The sequence below is a fragment of the Papilio polytes genome, unplaced genomic scaffold (genome assembly GCF_000836215.1).
Source record: "Papilio polytes unplaced genomic scaffold, Ppol_1.0 DF823177.1, whole genome shotgun sequence".
NCBI classification, from domain to species: domain Eukaryota; kingdom Metazoa; phylum Arthropoda; class Insecta; order Lepidoptera; family Papilionidae; genus Papilio; species Papilio polytes.
Window position 1 is genome coordinate 1,732,569 of NW_013526027.1, and position 15,413 is coordinate 1,747,981.

General features: G+C 33.0%; 2 protein-coding genes across 7 annotated transcripts in view; both read left to right on the plus strand.

Moving 5' to 3' along the window:
- LOC106105161 (NAD kinase-like) overlaps positions 1-13,818 on the plus strand; it is a 34,754-nt gene extending 20,936 nt beyond the window's left edge. For 3 of the 6 annotated variants that reach the window (XM_013285397.1, XM_013285398.1, XM_013285395.1), the window contains 8 exons: positions 5,211-5,294; positions 5,719-5,848; positions 8,103-8,297; positions 9,157-9,259; positions 9,743-9,940; positions 11,048-11,205; positions 11,684-11,766; positions 13,034-13,818. In XM_013285397.1, the coding sequence (XP_013140851.1) occupies positions 5,211-5,294; positions 5,719-5,848; positions 8,103-8,297; positions 9,157-9,259; positions 9,743-9,940; positions 11,048-11,205; positions 11,684-11,766; positions 13,034-13,247 (1,165 nt within the window). In that variant the 3' untranslated portion in view covers positions 13,248-13,818. Of the gene's footprint in view, positions 1-2,349; positions 2,664-5,122; positions 5,142-5,210; positions 5,295-5,718; positions 5,849-8,102; positions 8,298-9,156; positions 9,260-9,742; positions 9,941-11,047; positions 11,206-11,683; positions 11,767-12,054; positions 12,138-13,033 lie in introns of those variants that run through there. The other 3 variants (XM_013285399.1, XM_013285400.1, XM_013285396.1) reach the window with 3 other exon arrangements.
- A 947-nt stretch (positions 13,819-14,765) lies between these two features.
- On the plus strand, positions 14,766-15,408 carry LOC106105164 (39S ribosomal protein L41, mitochondrial). Its single transcript, XM_013285402.1, has one exon. It carries the CDS (start codon positions 14,855-14,857, stop codon positions 15,341-15,343), a length of 489 nt encoding a protein of 162 aa, XP_013140856.1. The 5' UTR covers positions 14,766-14,854; the 3' UTR covers positions 15,344-15,408.
- The last annotated feature ends 5 nt before the right edge of the window (positions 15,409-15,413 follow it).

Sequence of the window (15,413 nt, forward strand, 5' to 3'; positions counted from 1 at the left end):
CGCACGCCGCGCATGCTGTCCGCAAAATGTCAACGCCGCGTTTGCTTTTCGGCCAAGGATTATTGTGTAAACTTATATAGGTAGGTTTCCATATTAACGTTTACTACAAATATTGATTATCCAAGTATTATGGCGGCTCGCAATTATGGTGAGGGTTCTTGCAAGCGTTTCCTTCCGCCTGTATTAACCCCAGCGAGCACGTGTAAACGCGCGCAGCGGACCCCGAGCTGCTATTAAGTTTGAATATTATAATACTACAATGTTAATCATAAACAATTTTCGTTTATTGTATTATGTAACTAATTGTAAGAAACGTTGTTGAACGGAATTAGGTTTAAAAATTGTTATCCAACCTGTTACTTTGAAAATATTAAATTATGATTTATTTATTAATTAATACTTACGTATTAGTATAGTTTTTAAAGTAAACATCTTGATTAAAAATACATTGAACACAAAGATTGCTAGAATCGAGATATCAATAAGTTGTAATAAACTTTAAAACTCCACACGGTCGAAGTCGTGGGCAACAGCTAGTATGTTCTAATTTCTAAAAGGAATTGCACGATTTTGAATAACTAGATGATAAACAAAACCTTGTAATCAATTATCATGGTTATAATATATTTAAAGAACCTTATGGAAATTTTGAACATATTATGTTTACCATTTATTAACAACCTTAGTTTCAAGTGTGTTTTTGCATAAAACTGTATTCCTTTAAAGCTACTTACTGTCTGCCAGTTTTAACCGAACTGTCGTATTTTTCAGATACAATGTAAAAATGTGACAGTAAAAATGTTCATACATACATATCAATTAGAACTGAGCGTATATAGCGGGCTTACCTGTGACTAAACCAGGGAATTTTAAAAATATTTGTTAAAAACCAATATATTCCTAGTCGAAATGTTTATATTTTTATGACTATAGATTTTTTTCCAGAAAGTCATGGATTTTTTTTATTAATTATCTGTGCTCTTATCAGTTTCTAATTAATCATTGTCATCACACGAGTTTGACATAACCTACAAAATTCTTTGTCACGTAACAACTTGTGAATGGAATGCCTTACAAATATAATGACGTCATCGGACTACGTAACTTCGTTATGAAATCGTCACCAAACCAATGTCGGTCAATGCTGACATGTTGACACCTAGTTATAGTCAATGAGTCGTAATTCCTAAACACAACATTGCTCTTAAACTATTTTTAAGCTGAAACTAAAAAGTAGTTTCGTTTGCGCTATTCCAGACTCCTCTAGTTCTGTTCCAGATTCTAACAGCTTTTATGGAGTTATGTGGTGACAAATATCCATACTTATTACTAATAGTATAAATGTGAAAGTTTAGATGGATGAATGGATGTTAGAGTTTGTAGTTAAAACCGCTTAACGGATCTCGATGAAATTTGGCGTATTCTTAAAGCTCACTACTTTGTTCTTTGTAATTCCATATTATAATTTAAGTAAGATATCGCTTGGAAATCTTAAATTGCTATATTTAATTTACTTAACACGTTCTTTGCAATCGACATACAAAATACATTGTGGCTAAAGTAGAGCCCAAAGTGGCCATACCCCGGAAAAGATAAGATGAGATAAAAAATAACACACACATATACAACTGTGCACATACTGTCTAGAGGTTTTATTATCTTTCCCAAGATATGTATCAAAAATTTTTGAATCTGTGATGACATATGGAGTTTAAAGTGTTTAAAATCACGATTTTAGACACAATCTTGTTACTGAATTGTAATATTTATGACGCGAAAGTTGGCCACATTGCATTTGATCATTCCATCAAGGTACATTGACAATATGCATATTAATTAATATGATATACAAAAAACGTATCATAGACTTTTAATTATTTCATATTTGAAAACAAAAAAAAGTCTTGATTGTTTAAATATACGGAAGATATCGATAAAACTAACACCATTTGAAAACAAATATCGTGTCAAAGTTTGTTGTTTGTTTTATATTTTACTAACTGAATACGAAATACGTTGCAATGCCAAATTCAACATAATGCAAATAAAAAGATATGCTTGCAAAAAATTCCATTAAACTGGTTAAACATTTTTATTTAACTTTATAGATTTTTTTATTGTATTTCAAATTGTTTCTTAATTTAAGGTTGTTTTCGCACTAGCGAATTTATAGGTCAATGTACAGTACGTTAAGACAACTAGAGACTCTTCTAAATAAAAAAAAACTAGCAGACCGAAAATTCCGCTTCAACCTGTTTTTATAAATGGAATTATAGTAGCGCGAAATCAAAAGGACCAAATCTTTTCGGTCCGAGTATCGGCGCGTCAAGGTCAGTCAGTAGCTGCCATTCGTTGTAATAAGAGGCTTCTTCATGGTTGTGTTGCGCGAGCGCATAGTAAACATCCGTGTTTTAACGATTTAAATATATTTTGTAACAATAAGTGTATTAACCATGGTTTTAAATTTGTCTATAATTGTGACAAAAATGTCAAATACGTGTTTCACGATTCATTCCGATAATCAAAGCATGTACAAATAACGAAGGTGTTTTTTTTTTTGTTTTATTGTAAATTCTAAACGTTCTGATGTTGAGACGACAGTTATCGCATGAGTCCGGTAAAACCGCGCTCATTAGAGCACATGAGGAATATTTAGATAGACGGTAAGTTTTTTCTATTGTAATATTTATGTAGGAAAAAATAATAATTTACATACGTTATTGCCAAACTCAAAAGGTTTCTAATGAATACGGCTACAAGAAAAGAAGTCTTAGTGTAGATTTCGTCTTTATAGTCTAAGGGTCTAAGTACGAGTTAGTGTACCTACTCTTACTAAATTTACACTAAGGATAGCAAGTCTAGTTAGACATCGATAATTAAGCAGGAATTAATGTCCAACTAGACTTAATACCTATGGCCATGCCTGTCAAATTATAGCAAAATGTTCATAATGTTTTTCTATAAATTATCGATAAATTGATAGTTTTTTTTATAAGAAAATACTACTCTAAATATGTTCGCATAACAAAGAGTTGGATGACTTTCTGAAATATTAGAATATCATCAACGTTATTGATTACACACCATTGGTTTATCGCAATACTTGTAATATTGCGTATCATGCAATGCAATGGACAGTTTGAAAACTAACAGAATTATCATAACACGGTTAACAAAATCATACTGATATAACCTTTTGTCAGGTTTCCAAAATAATATGTCATATTGTTCAACTAACTCGTCATTATTAATGAAAAATGTATTGAAAAACCTAGCGTGTGTAGAGCGTTAGAATAGTTAGTCTATAGACTATCGTCTATAAAGACTATAGCTTTTGCGCGCGACTCCGTCCGCGTGAAATTTTAAAATAATGATGTAAAAAGAAATGAAAAAAATATGACCTAATAGTTTTTGAGCCTATATTACAATGAAACAAAGTTTTCTTCTTTATAATATTAGCAGATCATAGACTGGATAAGTTACAAAAGCGTGCATTTTCACTGCTGCAATGTATAAAAATCTACTGTTATACGCCTAATTGTAAGGGGAAGGCGTAAGAGCTAATTCTTTGGAAGGTGTTAGAGAAGGCCTATGTCCAGCAACTGGTAAATGTCATGATGATGCGTCTCATTTTTTTTGAGATCGTAATTTGTTTTGGCTCAGGTAATACAATAGTCACGGTAATAATTTAAATAGAAACAAAGAATAAACTCTTCGTCCAATGAATAGAAAAAACTCAATCATTGTTGACGTTCTAACTTACAATAAGGAAATGAATCTAAGTAACTTTATTTTGTATTTACTTCTAATATCGTAAAAATGCATTCTGTTATTTTCCCGCTAAGGATTTAAAAGTAAGAATTTGCAGATGGTTTTGTAACTGTTTTTTTTTTTTTGTTTTAAATTAATATTTAATCCATTATTTCTAAACTATTATATTTAACCTCGTTATGGAAATAAGTTTTTATTGCAATAATTAGATTTTATATTTCTGATATTTTCAGAGACCTAACACCTAACACCTAACAATTACCTAAATAATTTATGATCTTTAATGTTTATTCATATAAGGTTACTTGCACCTAAAAACAGTATAAAAGTATCATTGTATTCATTAGCAAGGTCATGCAGGTTAATACAAAACTGTTCACGTATCTACCTCGTGGTCACCGTATACAGGGTGGTTCAAAATATAATCATACTAATATTATAAATGCGAAGTTTAGATGGATTGATAGAGTTTGTAGCCTAAACGGTTGAATGGATCCGTATGAAATTTGGCATAGATGTAGAACATAGTCTGGAAGAATACATAGACTACTACTACTCGCTTTGTTTTTTTTTAAATTCCACGCCGACGGCATCGCGGGCAAAAGCTAGTTTAAACTAAACTAAAATATTAACTTCGATTTCTATGTTATAGTTAATTCCGTATTATCTATTCTATTTTAACGGCTCCTGTAATTACTATCTGCTATTTTTTTTTATCTTAGCGGCGTCGTTTTTACAGGGAACAGTACGCGACTGAAATGTATGTGAAACTACAAGTTATGCATAATTTTTTTGGCATCGCTCTTAATACAAATGCGGAATATACGTAAACACATAAATTATTAAAAGTAATCGTGGAAAAACACTGATCTTTGATCAATTTATTATACCTGAACCCGGAATGCGGTGCAGTGGTGAAGTCAAAATAATGTCAAATGCCATAGAGTAAACAAGTTGTATAGATACGAAAAACATTTTATTACCTTTAAAGATTACTAGCTTTCGCCCGCGATTCCAATCGCGTGGAAGTAAAAAACAAACTAAATAGCCTATATGTTCTTCCAGATTATCTCCTACATCTATGCCAAATTTCATAAAGATCCATTCAGCCGCCAACTCTAACAAACATCCATCCATCTAAACTTTCGCATTTATAATATTAGTAAGATTAAGCATAAACCTAACTTGTTAATAACACATCCAATAAGCTTTTAACGAAGCTACAAAGGTCTAAAACCATTTAATGCTTGTACAAACAACCTGTATTTACTTTTTAATTTACTGAATACATTAAGAAAGCGGACTCCATTTTATTTGACTTGTCATTTATGAATAAACTCTATGATGTGTACGGTCGCGTTCTGAATTCGGTGCGTTAAGGATTTATTACTCCGAACATACGTTCCGTAAAATAATTATCATGAATATTCTTGTTACAGGAGGACCAGATCTCTGAACGCACCCTCTCCCATCCAGCAGTTTGGACCATGTGGCAGGATAATGAAAAACTCGGCAATGGTTATGTATGTATAAAAAAAAAATATTTAGCTTATAGTACTCAGTGATAATGTAGCTTTCTAGTGGTGAAAGAATTTTTAAAATCGACCCAGTAGTTTTAGAGTTATTGTTGTTTGTACAAAAAATATTCATTTGAACTACCGAACTGACACAAAACACAGAAGTAATAAAGCAAAGTTACAGACCAATTAATACCTTTTGCTAATATGGTTGAAAACTGCGTAAACAATACATGCATACTTTACTAAACCTATATCTGGAAACGGGAAGAATTATTCGTTTTTGGGAAAGATTTATATATGCCCTTTAATAGCAACAATAGAACAAAGCATATAATTGACCTATATTTATTCTATTTCCTTTCTTTATTCAGATAATATTTGAGACATTATACATTAAACAACTATTTCAACTATGTTAATATTACAGGCAAATCCAGGACCCGGCGTCGCAGCGGCTGACCTGGTACAAACCGCCGCTTACAGTGCTCGTCATCAAGAAGGTGCACGATGCCAGCATTCTCGCATCATTCGTTCAGCTCGTCCACTGGCTCGTTCATGTGAGGATACAGTTAATTCCTGTTTATAATCAAATTCAATAAGAAATTAATTGACCTTTTTCTGGCTGATAATGTCATTTATTGTCTATGGATTATTTAGAAAAGTTTTAAAGCGTGTGGCACACATGAAACTAAATTATCGCGTAACTGTTTATTCTCGCTTTGATTCCTATAAGCTTATATGGAGGTACGCTACTCGATTTATCGTTCTGCAACTTAACTGTTGCATTGGCTGCGAAACAATCGACAATCGCACAATAGTTGGGCGATAGTTTAGACAAAGATTACTACAAATTTCGCTCATACTAAGTTTGTTCCCAAGTTTAACTTTATACCGCGTTTATTTATAAGGCTGATAATGTTTAAAGTAATGATATAAAAATGTCTGTTTTCAATTCTTTGATTACGGCCTTATTTAGAAAGATTGTTTAAATATTTGTCGTTCTATGGATATTGAATATATCACTAGTACATCATCATCATCATCATCACCAGCTCACTATACGTCCCCACCGAGGGGCTCGGAGCCTACCCTAATATGGGGTGACTAGGCCTTAGTCAACCACGCTGGCCAAGTGCGGGTTGGTTGACTTCACACATATCTTTGAATTTCTTCGCCGATATGTGCAGGTTGCATCACGATGTTTTCCTTCACCGTAAGAACGTCGGGTAAATTATGTACATATGAAAATTCGAAAAATCGAAAATCACATTGGTACATGGCGGGATTCGAACCCAAGACCTGTAGATTACAAGTCAAGTGTTCAAACCACTGAGCCACCGACGCTCTTACATGTATTATCTTGCTACTAGTACATGTATTATCTTAATTATACAATCAAAATTGAATCGTAATGTTGTTAACTATAGAGTGTGTTTTTAAGTATCGAATCATCAGTTATTTTGGTTTTCTGAAAGTCTAAAGGCAGACATACCTTGCGACCCGAGGCCCGTTTGTCCTCTTTTATAAAACTAAATGTCAACAAGGTATTACAACTTGTAAAGTTATCTTCGCATTGTTTCTCAACATTACTATTATTAGTATAAAGTTGGCAATGTCATGAATTGAGATAACTACAAAGGGAAAGGTCAACGACCAGCCGTCACCGCAGACCACACGTCTATTAGCAGACCGCTAGAAACTAGATCGATCTAAATCTAACACTTATGTGTCATTTAAACAACCTCTGATATAATTACTAATGAAAATGCTTCATGTAATTGTTATAAGATTAACTAGCTTTTGCCCGCGACTCTGTCTGCGTAAAATTAGGGACAAAAACAAAAGTGAGTAGCCTATATGTTCTTCCAGATTATCCTCTACATCTATACCAAATTTAATCGAAATCAGTTCAGTCGTTTAGGCTACAGGCTCTAACAAACATCCATCTAAACTTTCGCATTTATAATATTAGTATGATAGGAGCTGACAGGAATTCATCATCATCTCTCTCTCTACCTTATCCTACTCCCGTTAGGTCGGCGCATCGGTTTTTCGTCCACCAAATAACTCTATCATCCGTCATCTCTGTCATCACTCCCTTCATCATGTTACCTTTCACGTAATACACATCTCTTTCTAGGTCTAACTCTACCTTTTCCACACTCATAACTGTTCTCCTTGTTGTATGCGATTCATCCCGCCTATGCATGCCCATACCACGCTAACCTTTTACTATTAAATTTGATGTATAAAGAGTGCATAGTGGTGAACAGAAATAAGTTAGTTGACATGTTAAAGAGTAGATAATATCCGAGTTATTTTGTGTGATATTTTAAAAGTGTACTTTTACGGTATCACAAAGCGTTTTTCAAGTGGCTCTCAACACGTAACGACTGGGATAAGATCTTGTTGACATTCTAACCCATATTTGAGTGAAGTTGCGGAAACGATTCTATGATGCCAAGAGTTACAAAGTATGAGTATAAAATAATAAATATATTCTAGAAGATCCTATTGTACTTGTATTTTCAAAAACACTCCTTTTTTAGTGAAGTTTGAGTAAATCTCACTCTTCAAAATAATTCAAACCGATACAGAAATTAACAATGGAATTGACAGCTGTATGAAATTGTCAGCTTCAAGTAAATACTTACGCTTTTCCTAGGGTCTACAGAAGACCATGCTAGGATGTACGGTAAAAAATAACGTTGAAATTTTGAAAAAAAGGAAAGTTTTTGTGTTTTGTGTAGGTGAACTTTTAACACGTGACATTTTCTCTTTGTTTAATGTTCTCATGGTGAAATTTTCTAGGACAAAAGTATGGTAGTCTTCGTGGAGGCGGCAGTATTGGATGACACACTGCTAGCGGAGTACGGGGACTTCGCGTCAGTGCGGGAGCGGCTGATGACCTTCCGTGCTGGTACCGATGACCTCACAGACAAGATAGACTTCATCATCTGTCTTGGGGGAGACGGCACGCTGTTACACGCCAGCTCACTCTTCCAGGTTAACTAACTATATTACATTACTTTTAAAATAAATAAATATATAAAATAACATAATATTTAATCCTTTGTCAACACTACAATTATGAACAAAAAAATATTAAACCATAATAAATAAATAATAAATAAATAAATAATAAATAAATAAATATAAAAAAAAAGAAAAAAGAATATTTAAAATTAGCGTTGCAATGCTGACCGGATTGGGCCCTCGCTCAGCTATAAATTTTATGACCTTGACCAGTCAGAAATCTTTAAAAATGAAAGGTTTTAACAAAAAACAAGCTCTAATTAAACTAATGTTATGAATAAAATTGTGCGATTCAATGACGGTAATTATGATTGAATAAACATTTTTATAGTCTTAATTTTTTATCATAATTTTATCTGTTACTAGCGCTATTTTTTTTTCTATATAAGATCTATGCTGTAATATCGATTTCATGGACATATTTCTGTGTGTCAACTGTCAAATCAAGTATATTGTCGTACCGCTCATTCTTTGTGATAAAAAGAGACAGATATATTTGGTCAGGGACCTTATAAGCTAGCATTTTAAATTACTTCTGTTACTATTGTTCTACGTAAGGAATAAAGACAAAGGACAGGTGGGACTTGTCCGAACAATTGGTGACCCATTGTGGACTACTAAAGTCACTGACTTGTCTACCATACTTTTTTTACCTGTTAACATTATTCCAGTAGTGAATAAAGCACCCCAAACTAGAGAACTACGAAACACATCCAGCGCTGGACTGGAATAATGGAAACGAAACTTCTTTTTAAGACTTATTTTATGCAGATTTTCAATGCCGAATGTGTAAAAAAACTAAACAATGTTTTTTTTATCCTCTTTTCAGCAATCCGTTCCTCCAGTAATGGCGTTCCACTTGGGTTCCCTCGGGTTTCTGACTCCATTCGAATTTAACAATTTTCAAGAGCAAGTTATGAATGTTTTAGAAGGTATGTTTTTTAATGTTCATACTTTGTATAATTGATTTGTTTCTTTAAACATTTTGTTCTATACTATATCTATACTATTGTTATAAAAAGGATAGCTTTGTATTTTTATATATACCATAATACATATGGTAATAATTTAAAAACTACTGGTCCAATTTTTTTTCCTAAAAATTCTTTCACCGTTAGAATGGTTATTTTTCAGCGAGTAACTATGCTTTTTATTATGTTTTAATTCCACACGGACGAAGTCGCGAGCAATAGCTATTGAAATTATAAAGAAGAAAGAGTTGGATTTTTGTATGTATTAAAATAACTCAAAAACTACTAGGCCGATTTTAAAAATTCTTTCACCATTAAAAAGCTACTTAACCACTAAGTAACATGTATTTTTTACTATTTTTTTTTTATTTCACGCGAACGAAATCGTGAGCAACAGTTAATTCTTAATACATTATTTATGCATTTTTTTCTATTTAATACCAGGTCACGCAGCGCTAACATTGCGGTCACGTCTCCAGTGCGTGGTGCTGCGGAAGACCAGCAACGAGGATAAGAACAAGAAGAAGCCGACCACCATCCTGGTGCTGAATGAGGTGGTGGTAGACCGCGGACCCTCGCCATACCTCTCCAACATCGACCTCTTTCTTGACGGAAAACATATCACCTCCGTACAAGGCGATGGTGAGATTTTATTATTTTTAAAAATAAGCATTTAACCTCTTTTGTAAGACTTTTAGCTTTTCCATGATAGTTCAGTGTTGTTATTTAAAAAATTGCTCTTTCAACCTCAGAGCGGTTTAAGTAAATCTATATAAAATTATCATCACTTTGTTCGGAACAGAGAGACAGTAAAAGTAACATTTATTTTTTTAAAAAAAAAAATAAATGTTTAATCCTTGTCAACACTACAATTATGAAAAAAAAATTTAAACACAAAATAATGAGAAACATAACTAATGAAATGAAAAAAAAAGGAAAAGGAATATTTAAAATTAGCGTTTACTTAAATAAAAAACGTTTAATTAAAAAATACTTTATCTTATGGTATTTATAGAGTTCATATTATTTTAATCATTATATCGTCGTCTTTGAAGTTCTACTGTAATTATCTTACTATTGCTGTAAATTCGATAGTTTACATAGATTGATATATGTATGTTTGGTACTGTATATCTCGAACTGCTCAACGGATATGCCTTAAATTTAGTATAGATTTAGGACATAGTCTAATAATTGTTTTTTTTTTTGTAATTCATGATTCTTCCGCGACTCCATCCACGTCAAATTAAAAGAAAGCAAAAGTAGCTCATGTGTCATTCTAAACTTTCCTTTACATTTCTACATCTGTAGTGGACTGTATGATAAAATAAAAACTTCTTCTCGGAGATACTGACGCCTTTATTGCTACCAAGATACTGCACGTCAAATATGTTAAACATTAACTATTTATATTTTACCGCGACCTCAATAATTGTTGCCTCGTGCCATGATTTTATTAATTTTTGTTAAATCAAAGACACCGCGTCCTTCGCCGCGCGCTGTTAAAGGAACATCAAAAGATGCCGCCCTTCGGCGGCGCGCGACGACAGTTCGGCCGGGGTCATCCGAGGTTACACGTGCCGCGAGGTGCATCCAAGGGCGGCACGTGTAACAGCGAGTAGGCATAGCAATTACGTCGCCAACAACATCTATACCAAATTTCATTTATATCCGTTCAGTTGTTTAGGCTACAAACTCTAACAGACATTTTGGTTATTCAATAAGATTTTTGACATATGAAATCTACAGGGTTGATAGTGTCGACGCCGACGGGCAGCACGGCGTACGCTGTGGCGGCGGGTGCCAGCATGATCCATCCCTCCGTGCCCGCCATCATGGTCACCCCCATCTGCCCGCACTCCCTCTCCTTCAGACCAATCGTCGTGCCCGCAGGGGTTGAACTCAAGGTACCAACATAAACCACATATTTGATATACAGAAAAGTATATTTTTTAATAATTTGTCAATATTGGTATCATAATTATATCAAGAAAAATATTCGAAATTTAAAAACTCTTCTTTAGAATGTTAAATACATTAACAGCTGAATACTAAAACAAATCATAAACGCTACGTTTCGTAAACAATGCCTACAATCTGACAGATATCAAAATTTTAATGTAACTTGGAGTTTAAGTGTGGTCTTATAATTTAAAAGGCTAATATTTAATTGCTTAGTATTCGGCCGTTAATAATTAAATAAATAAGTTCTCATAGTTGTAAGCTATTTTAGCCAACGGGAAGAACTGCAAGGTGACAAATCTCGAATTTCAATATTAATAATGAAACGGCTCACCAGATGTTATACGAATATCGCCACTTAATAAATCGCTCCACAGAAAAAAATCAACAATAGTTATAATGTTAATAAAACTAATATTTTAGATAGCATTGTCACCGGAGGCGCGAAACGCGATGTGGGTGTCATTCGATGGCCGCAACCGACAAGCCTTGCAGCACGGAGATAGGTATAAGCTATAAGCAGACTACAACACTCTGCTCTAACGAACGCCACTAATGCTTTATATTATCTGTGCCTTTTCACATAATTTTAATCTGTAGACTTTGACATTTGACGTTTATAAATGTCAAATACAAATTGTCATTTATCTATTTTGAAAAAAGAATTGTCGTGTCTACATTTATAAAAAACATGTGAATAGGTTTTATGTGTAAGTATTTATTATTATTTTTAGTGTAGATTAAGGAAAATCCGTTCAAATAGGTAGTAGATGAAGTCCGCGGGATTGTTTCAGATAACTCCTAGCCTAGAGGCGCGTAATGTCGCCTGCGTTTCATTCGACGGTCGCTCGCAGTTGACACTTAGACCGGGCGATAGGTAACCTATATTTTGGTCTAAACGGGAGGTTCTTTGACTAGAAAAAAGTGGTCCAGTCGACCACTGGTGATGGAGATATCATTGATCACGAATCCTGCAGACGGATTAAATAACAGTGTTGCCATTTTTAGGAATTTTTTTACTATCTAAAAATGGCACAGAATACTTAAAAGAAATGAGCTTATTCAAAAATGCTTGACAAATTAAAAACAGTTTGTTAGATATTGTAAAAAGTGAACTTCAGTCATTGGTTTATCTAGGGGCTCTGTTCCATCACAATTCATGTTACTATAAATTAGGTTCTCTATCTTGGAACTAGTTTTCTCAAATACTTACCTCTTTATTAACAAATCATTAACTTTATGCGCCTATACTAACTTACATCTGTATGCTTACTACCAAAATGCTATATAATAGGTGAAATGCTTTTTTGCTTGTTTTTTTTAGTTCTAACTATTACAGTAATCTTTAATTCATGTAAGATTTATTCGATTACAAGCGTTCGCCCGCGACTCGCGAATTAAGAAAATGAAAGTAAGTAGTCTATGTGTTCTTCCAGACCATCCTATACGTCTATGGTAAATTTTGTCGAAATCCGTTCAGCAGTTTAGGCTACAAACTCTAACAATCATCCATCCATCTAAACTTTCGTATTTATAATATGTTAAGATTCAGAATTTATTGCTTTTTTTAAATTCTTAAATAGGAATAATGTTTTTGTTTATGACAATTATTATAATATAATAGTATGTTGCAGATGAAATAAAAAATACACAAATGTTTTGTAATAACGAATTTATTTTGATTTAATTGTTTCTTCAATAACCTACATTTCAACTGAAACATGCTTTTAGTAGCTTTTATTTTTTTATGCTAACAACACTGTTATTCCACAGTCTATACGTGACGACGTCAGTATACCCAGTGCCGTCGATATGCGCACAGGATCAAATCTCAGATTGGTTCGACTCTTTAGCCGAATGCCTGCACTGGAATGTTCGCAAGAAGCAGAAGCAAATCGATGAGCTAAGTGACATGACGCACTCCTCCAGCGATACACTCGAGGAACTTGACGCCAACCACCACGATGATAGGCCCGCGGACACGTGACCATACCATAGACGACATGGATGTTTATAGACTGGAAGATTTGTCTATGGCCTCAATAAAATGTATTTTTATGCGGCACTACTCTAATATTGTGTCAAAAGTATATTTGCTATGTTTCAATAAAGTAAATGAGATTTTAAACTCAAATGTGGACATCCCATCCATTAATAATTTGATTGAAATCTTGTATTTATAATTGTTACTATAAGTATCAGTTATCGACGATTATGAATGAAATAAATGTTTTGACATATGAATTCTATAATTTAGACTGCACAATTAATTTTATTATCTAAAATATAAGTTATGTATGTTAGTGTATTATGTTGGACAAAAAATTATTTTAATTTTTTAATAAAATTACATCAAAAGTAAAATATTATTTATATTTGTTTCATTCTGTTCATAATCGTCATAATATATTAATAGGTATGTCCATGTAATATAATGCTGATATTCTTGACTGGTTTTATAAATCTTTGGATGTGTGATCTATGGTTAAGAAAACTTTTTTTTATTGTTGGAATGAAATTGTATACACCTGTGTTCCCAATTTTCTTAACATTCCTTTAAAAAAAAATAAGATATTTGAATAGTGTAGCATATATGGAAAAGGCTGAAAATTTGCCGTAAATATTGTGGGACAGAGATAACACTCTACAAAGCCAGTGTCTTTTTCTAAATGTCATGTGCAATATTGGCTTTGTGTATTAAAAGTTTCTGGTTAAAATGCCAGACATTGTTTAATATTTTACAACAATCACAAAAATTGCTTGAATACACTGATGTGCAAAACCTTTTTCAGAACTTGAATAAACACTGAAAATACTTTCGAGGTGCTTTATGGAAACCTATAGTGCCAATCCAATTTATTTCTAAGGTAATATTAATTGCACAAAAATAGATTTAAAAGACAATTATCATGAATTAAGATCAAAGTTTCTCATTGTTATTGCGGGACTGGTTTAACATTAGAAATATAAATAGTATTTTATATATAACATCAAAGAAAATAACATTTCCGTGTATTTAAATTACATAAGATCGGTTGTTAGAATAAATGCAAAAGAGTGTTTGTTTATTATTTTATGAAAAAAAAATGTTTGTGTTTTTAAATATCTATCGATGAATGCCTAAATGTTTGTTATAAATTATACAGATTTGACAATTTTATTTGTGTTATCTTTTACCACCCAATGCCACTATTAGCAGTGTATAAAGGACCACAAAATTAGTGGTCCAGGTTCCGTTATCAATATAGGAAACTTTTATCTAAAATTTGTCATTTCTAGCAGAACTACGGCTGGATATAGCCCGTATGCAAAACAAGCTTTGTCATTTAATAACAATTTTTTGAATAATTAAAGGTGGATCGCTAGGAAATTACCAACTGCAAGCTTCTGCGTTAAAATAGCGTTGGCACAATAAAGCAAAGCTGCCGGCTGACAGCCTTCAAATGTAGAAAAGATGCGTTGCATAAGCTTTGGCATGTCAAGTTCATTTACTCTTTGGTCTTTGTTATCTGTACTCAACTTTGACAATAAAATTATAACCTCAACGATACATAATCAAAGAAATTAATAACATAAACATACAATCAAAATAAAATGATAAAACCAACGGCTTTGGTAAATTTGGTTTCAAAAAGAGGAATTTGTTTGACTGCAGTAAGAGAAGGTAAAAGAAATTTTCGAAAATTCGTCATAGCCAATAAAAGAGGCTCAAGGATCCACAAGGAGCAGCAGATGTCAGAAAAAAGAGAACTAGAGATTGACAAGCGAGGTGTACGTGATGTTGGATATTACATGAATGGCAAATTCGTCAAAATACCAGAAATGATACCAGAAATCATTGTGCCTGATTTAACAGATTTTAAACTAAAACCATACGTATCTTATAAAGCCGAAGATGTTATACAAAGTGAATTTACAGCGGAGCATCTTTTTAATGCAATTTATAGCAAAAAAATTGCCACAGATTTTAAAGAAGGCAAATTAGATGCTGACGGTCAACCACTTGAGCCCTCGGAGGAAGAAAAAATGCAAGCAGATGAGGCTGTTCTAAAAGCAAAGAGAACTGGTTCAGATATATTTTAAACGATGTATAGTTTCCTTAGAATATAGTTATTTAGTAAATGTAAATTAAATTATGTTTAAAACTGTATTT

Bases quoted from the DNA above. Each gene is read 5' to 3' on its own strand.
- LOC106105164 (XM_013285402.1), top strand. From the start codon at position 14,855: ATGATAAAACCAACGGCTTTGGTAAATTTGGTTTCAAAAAGAGGAATT.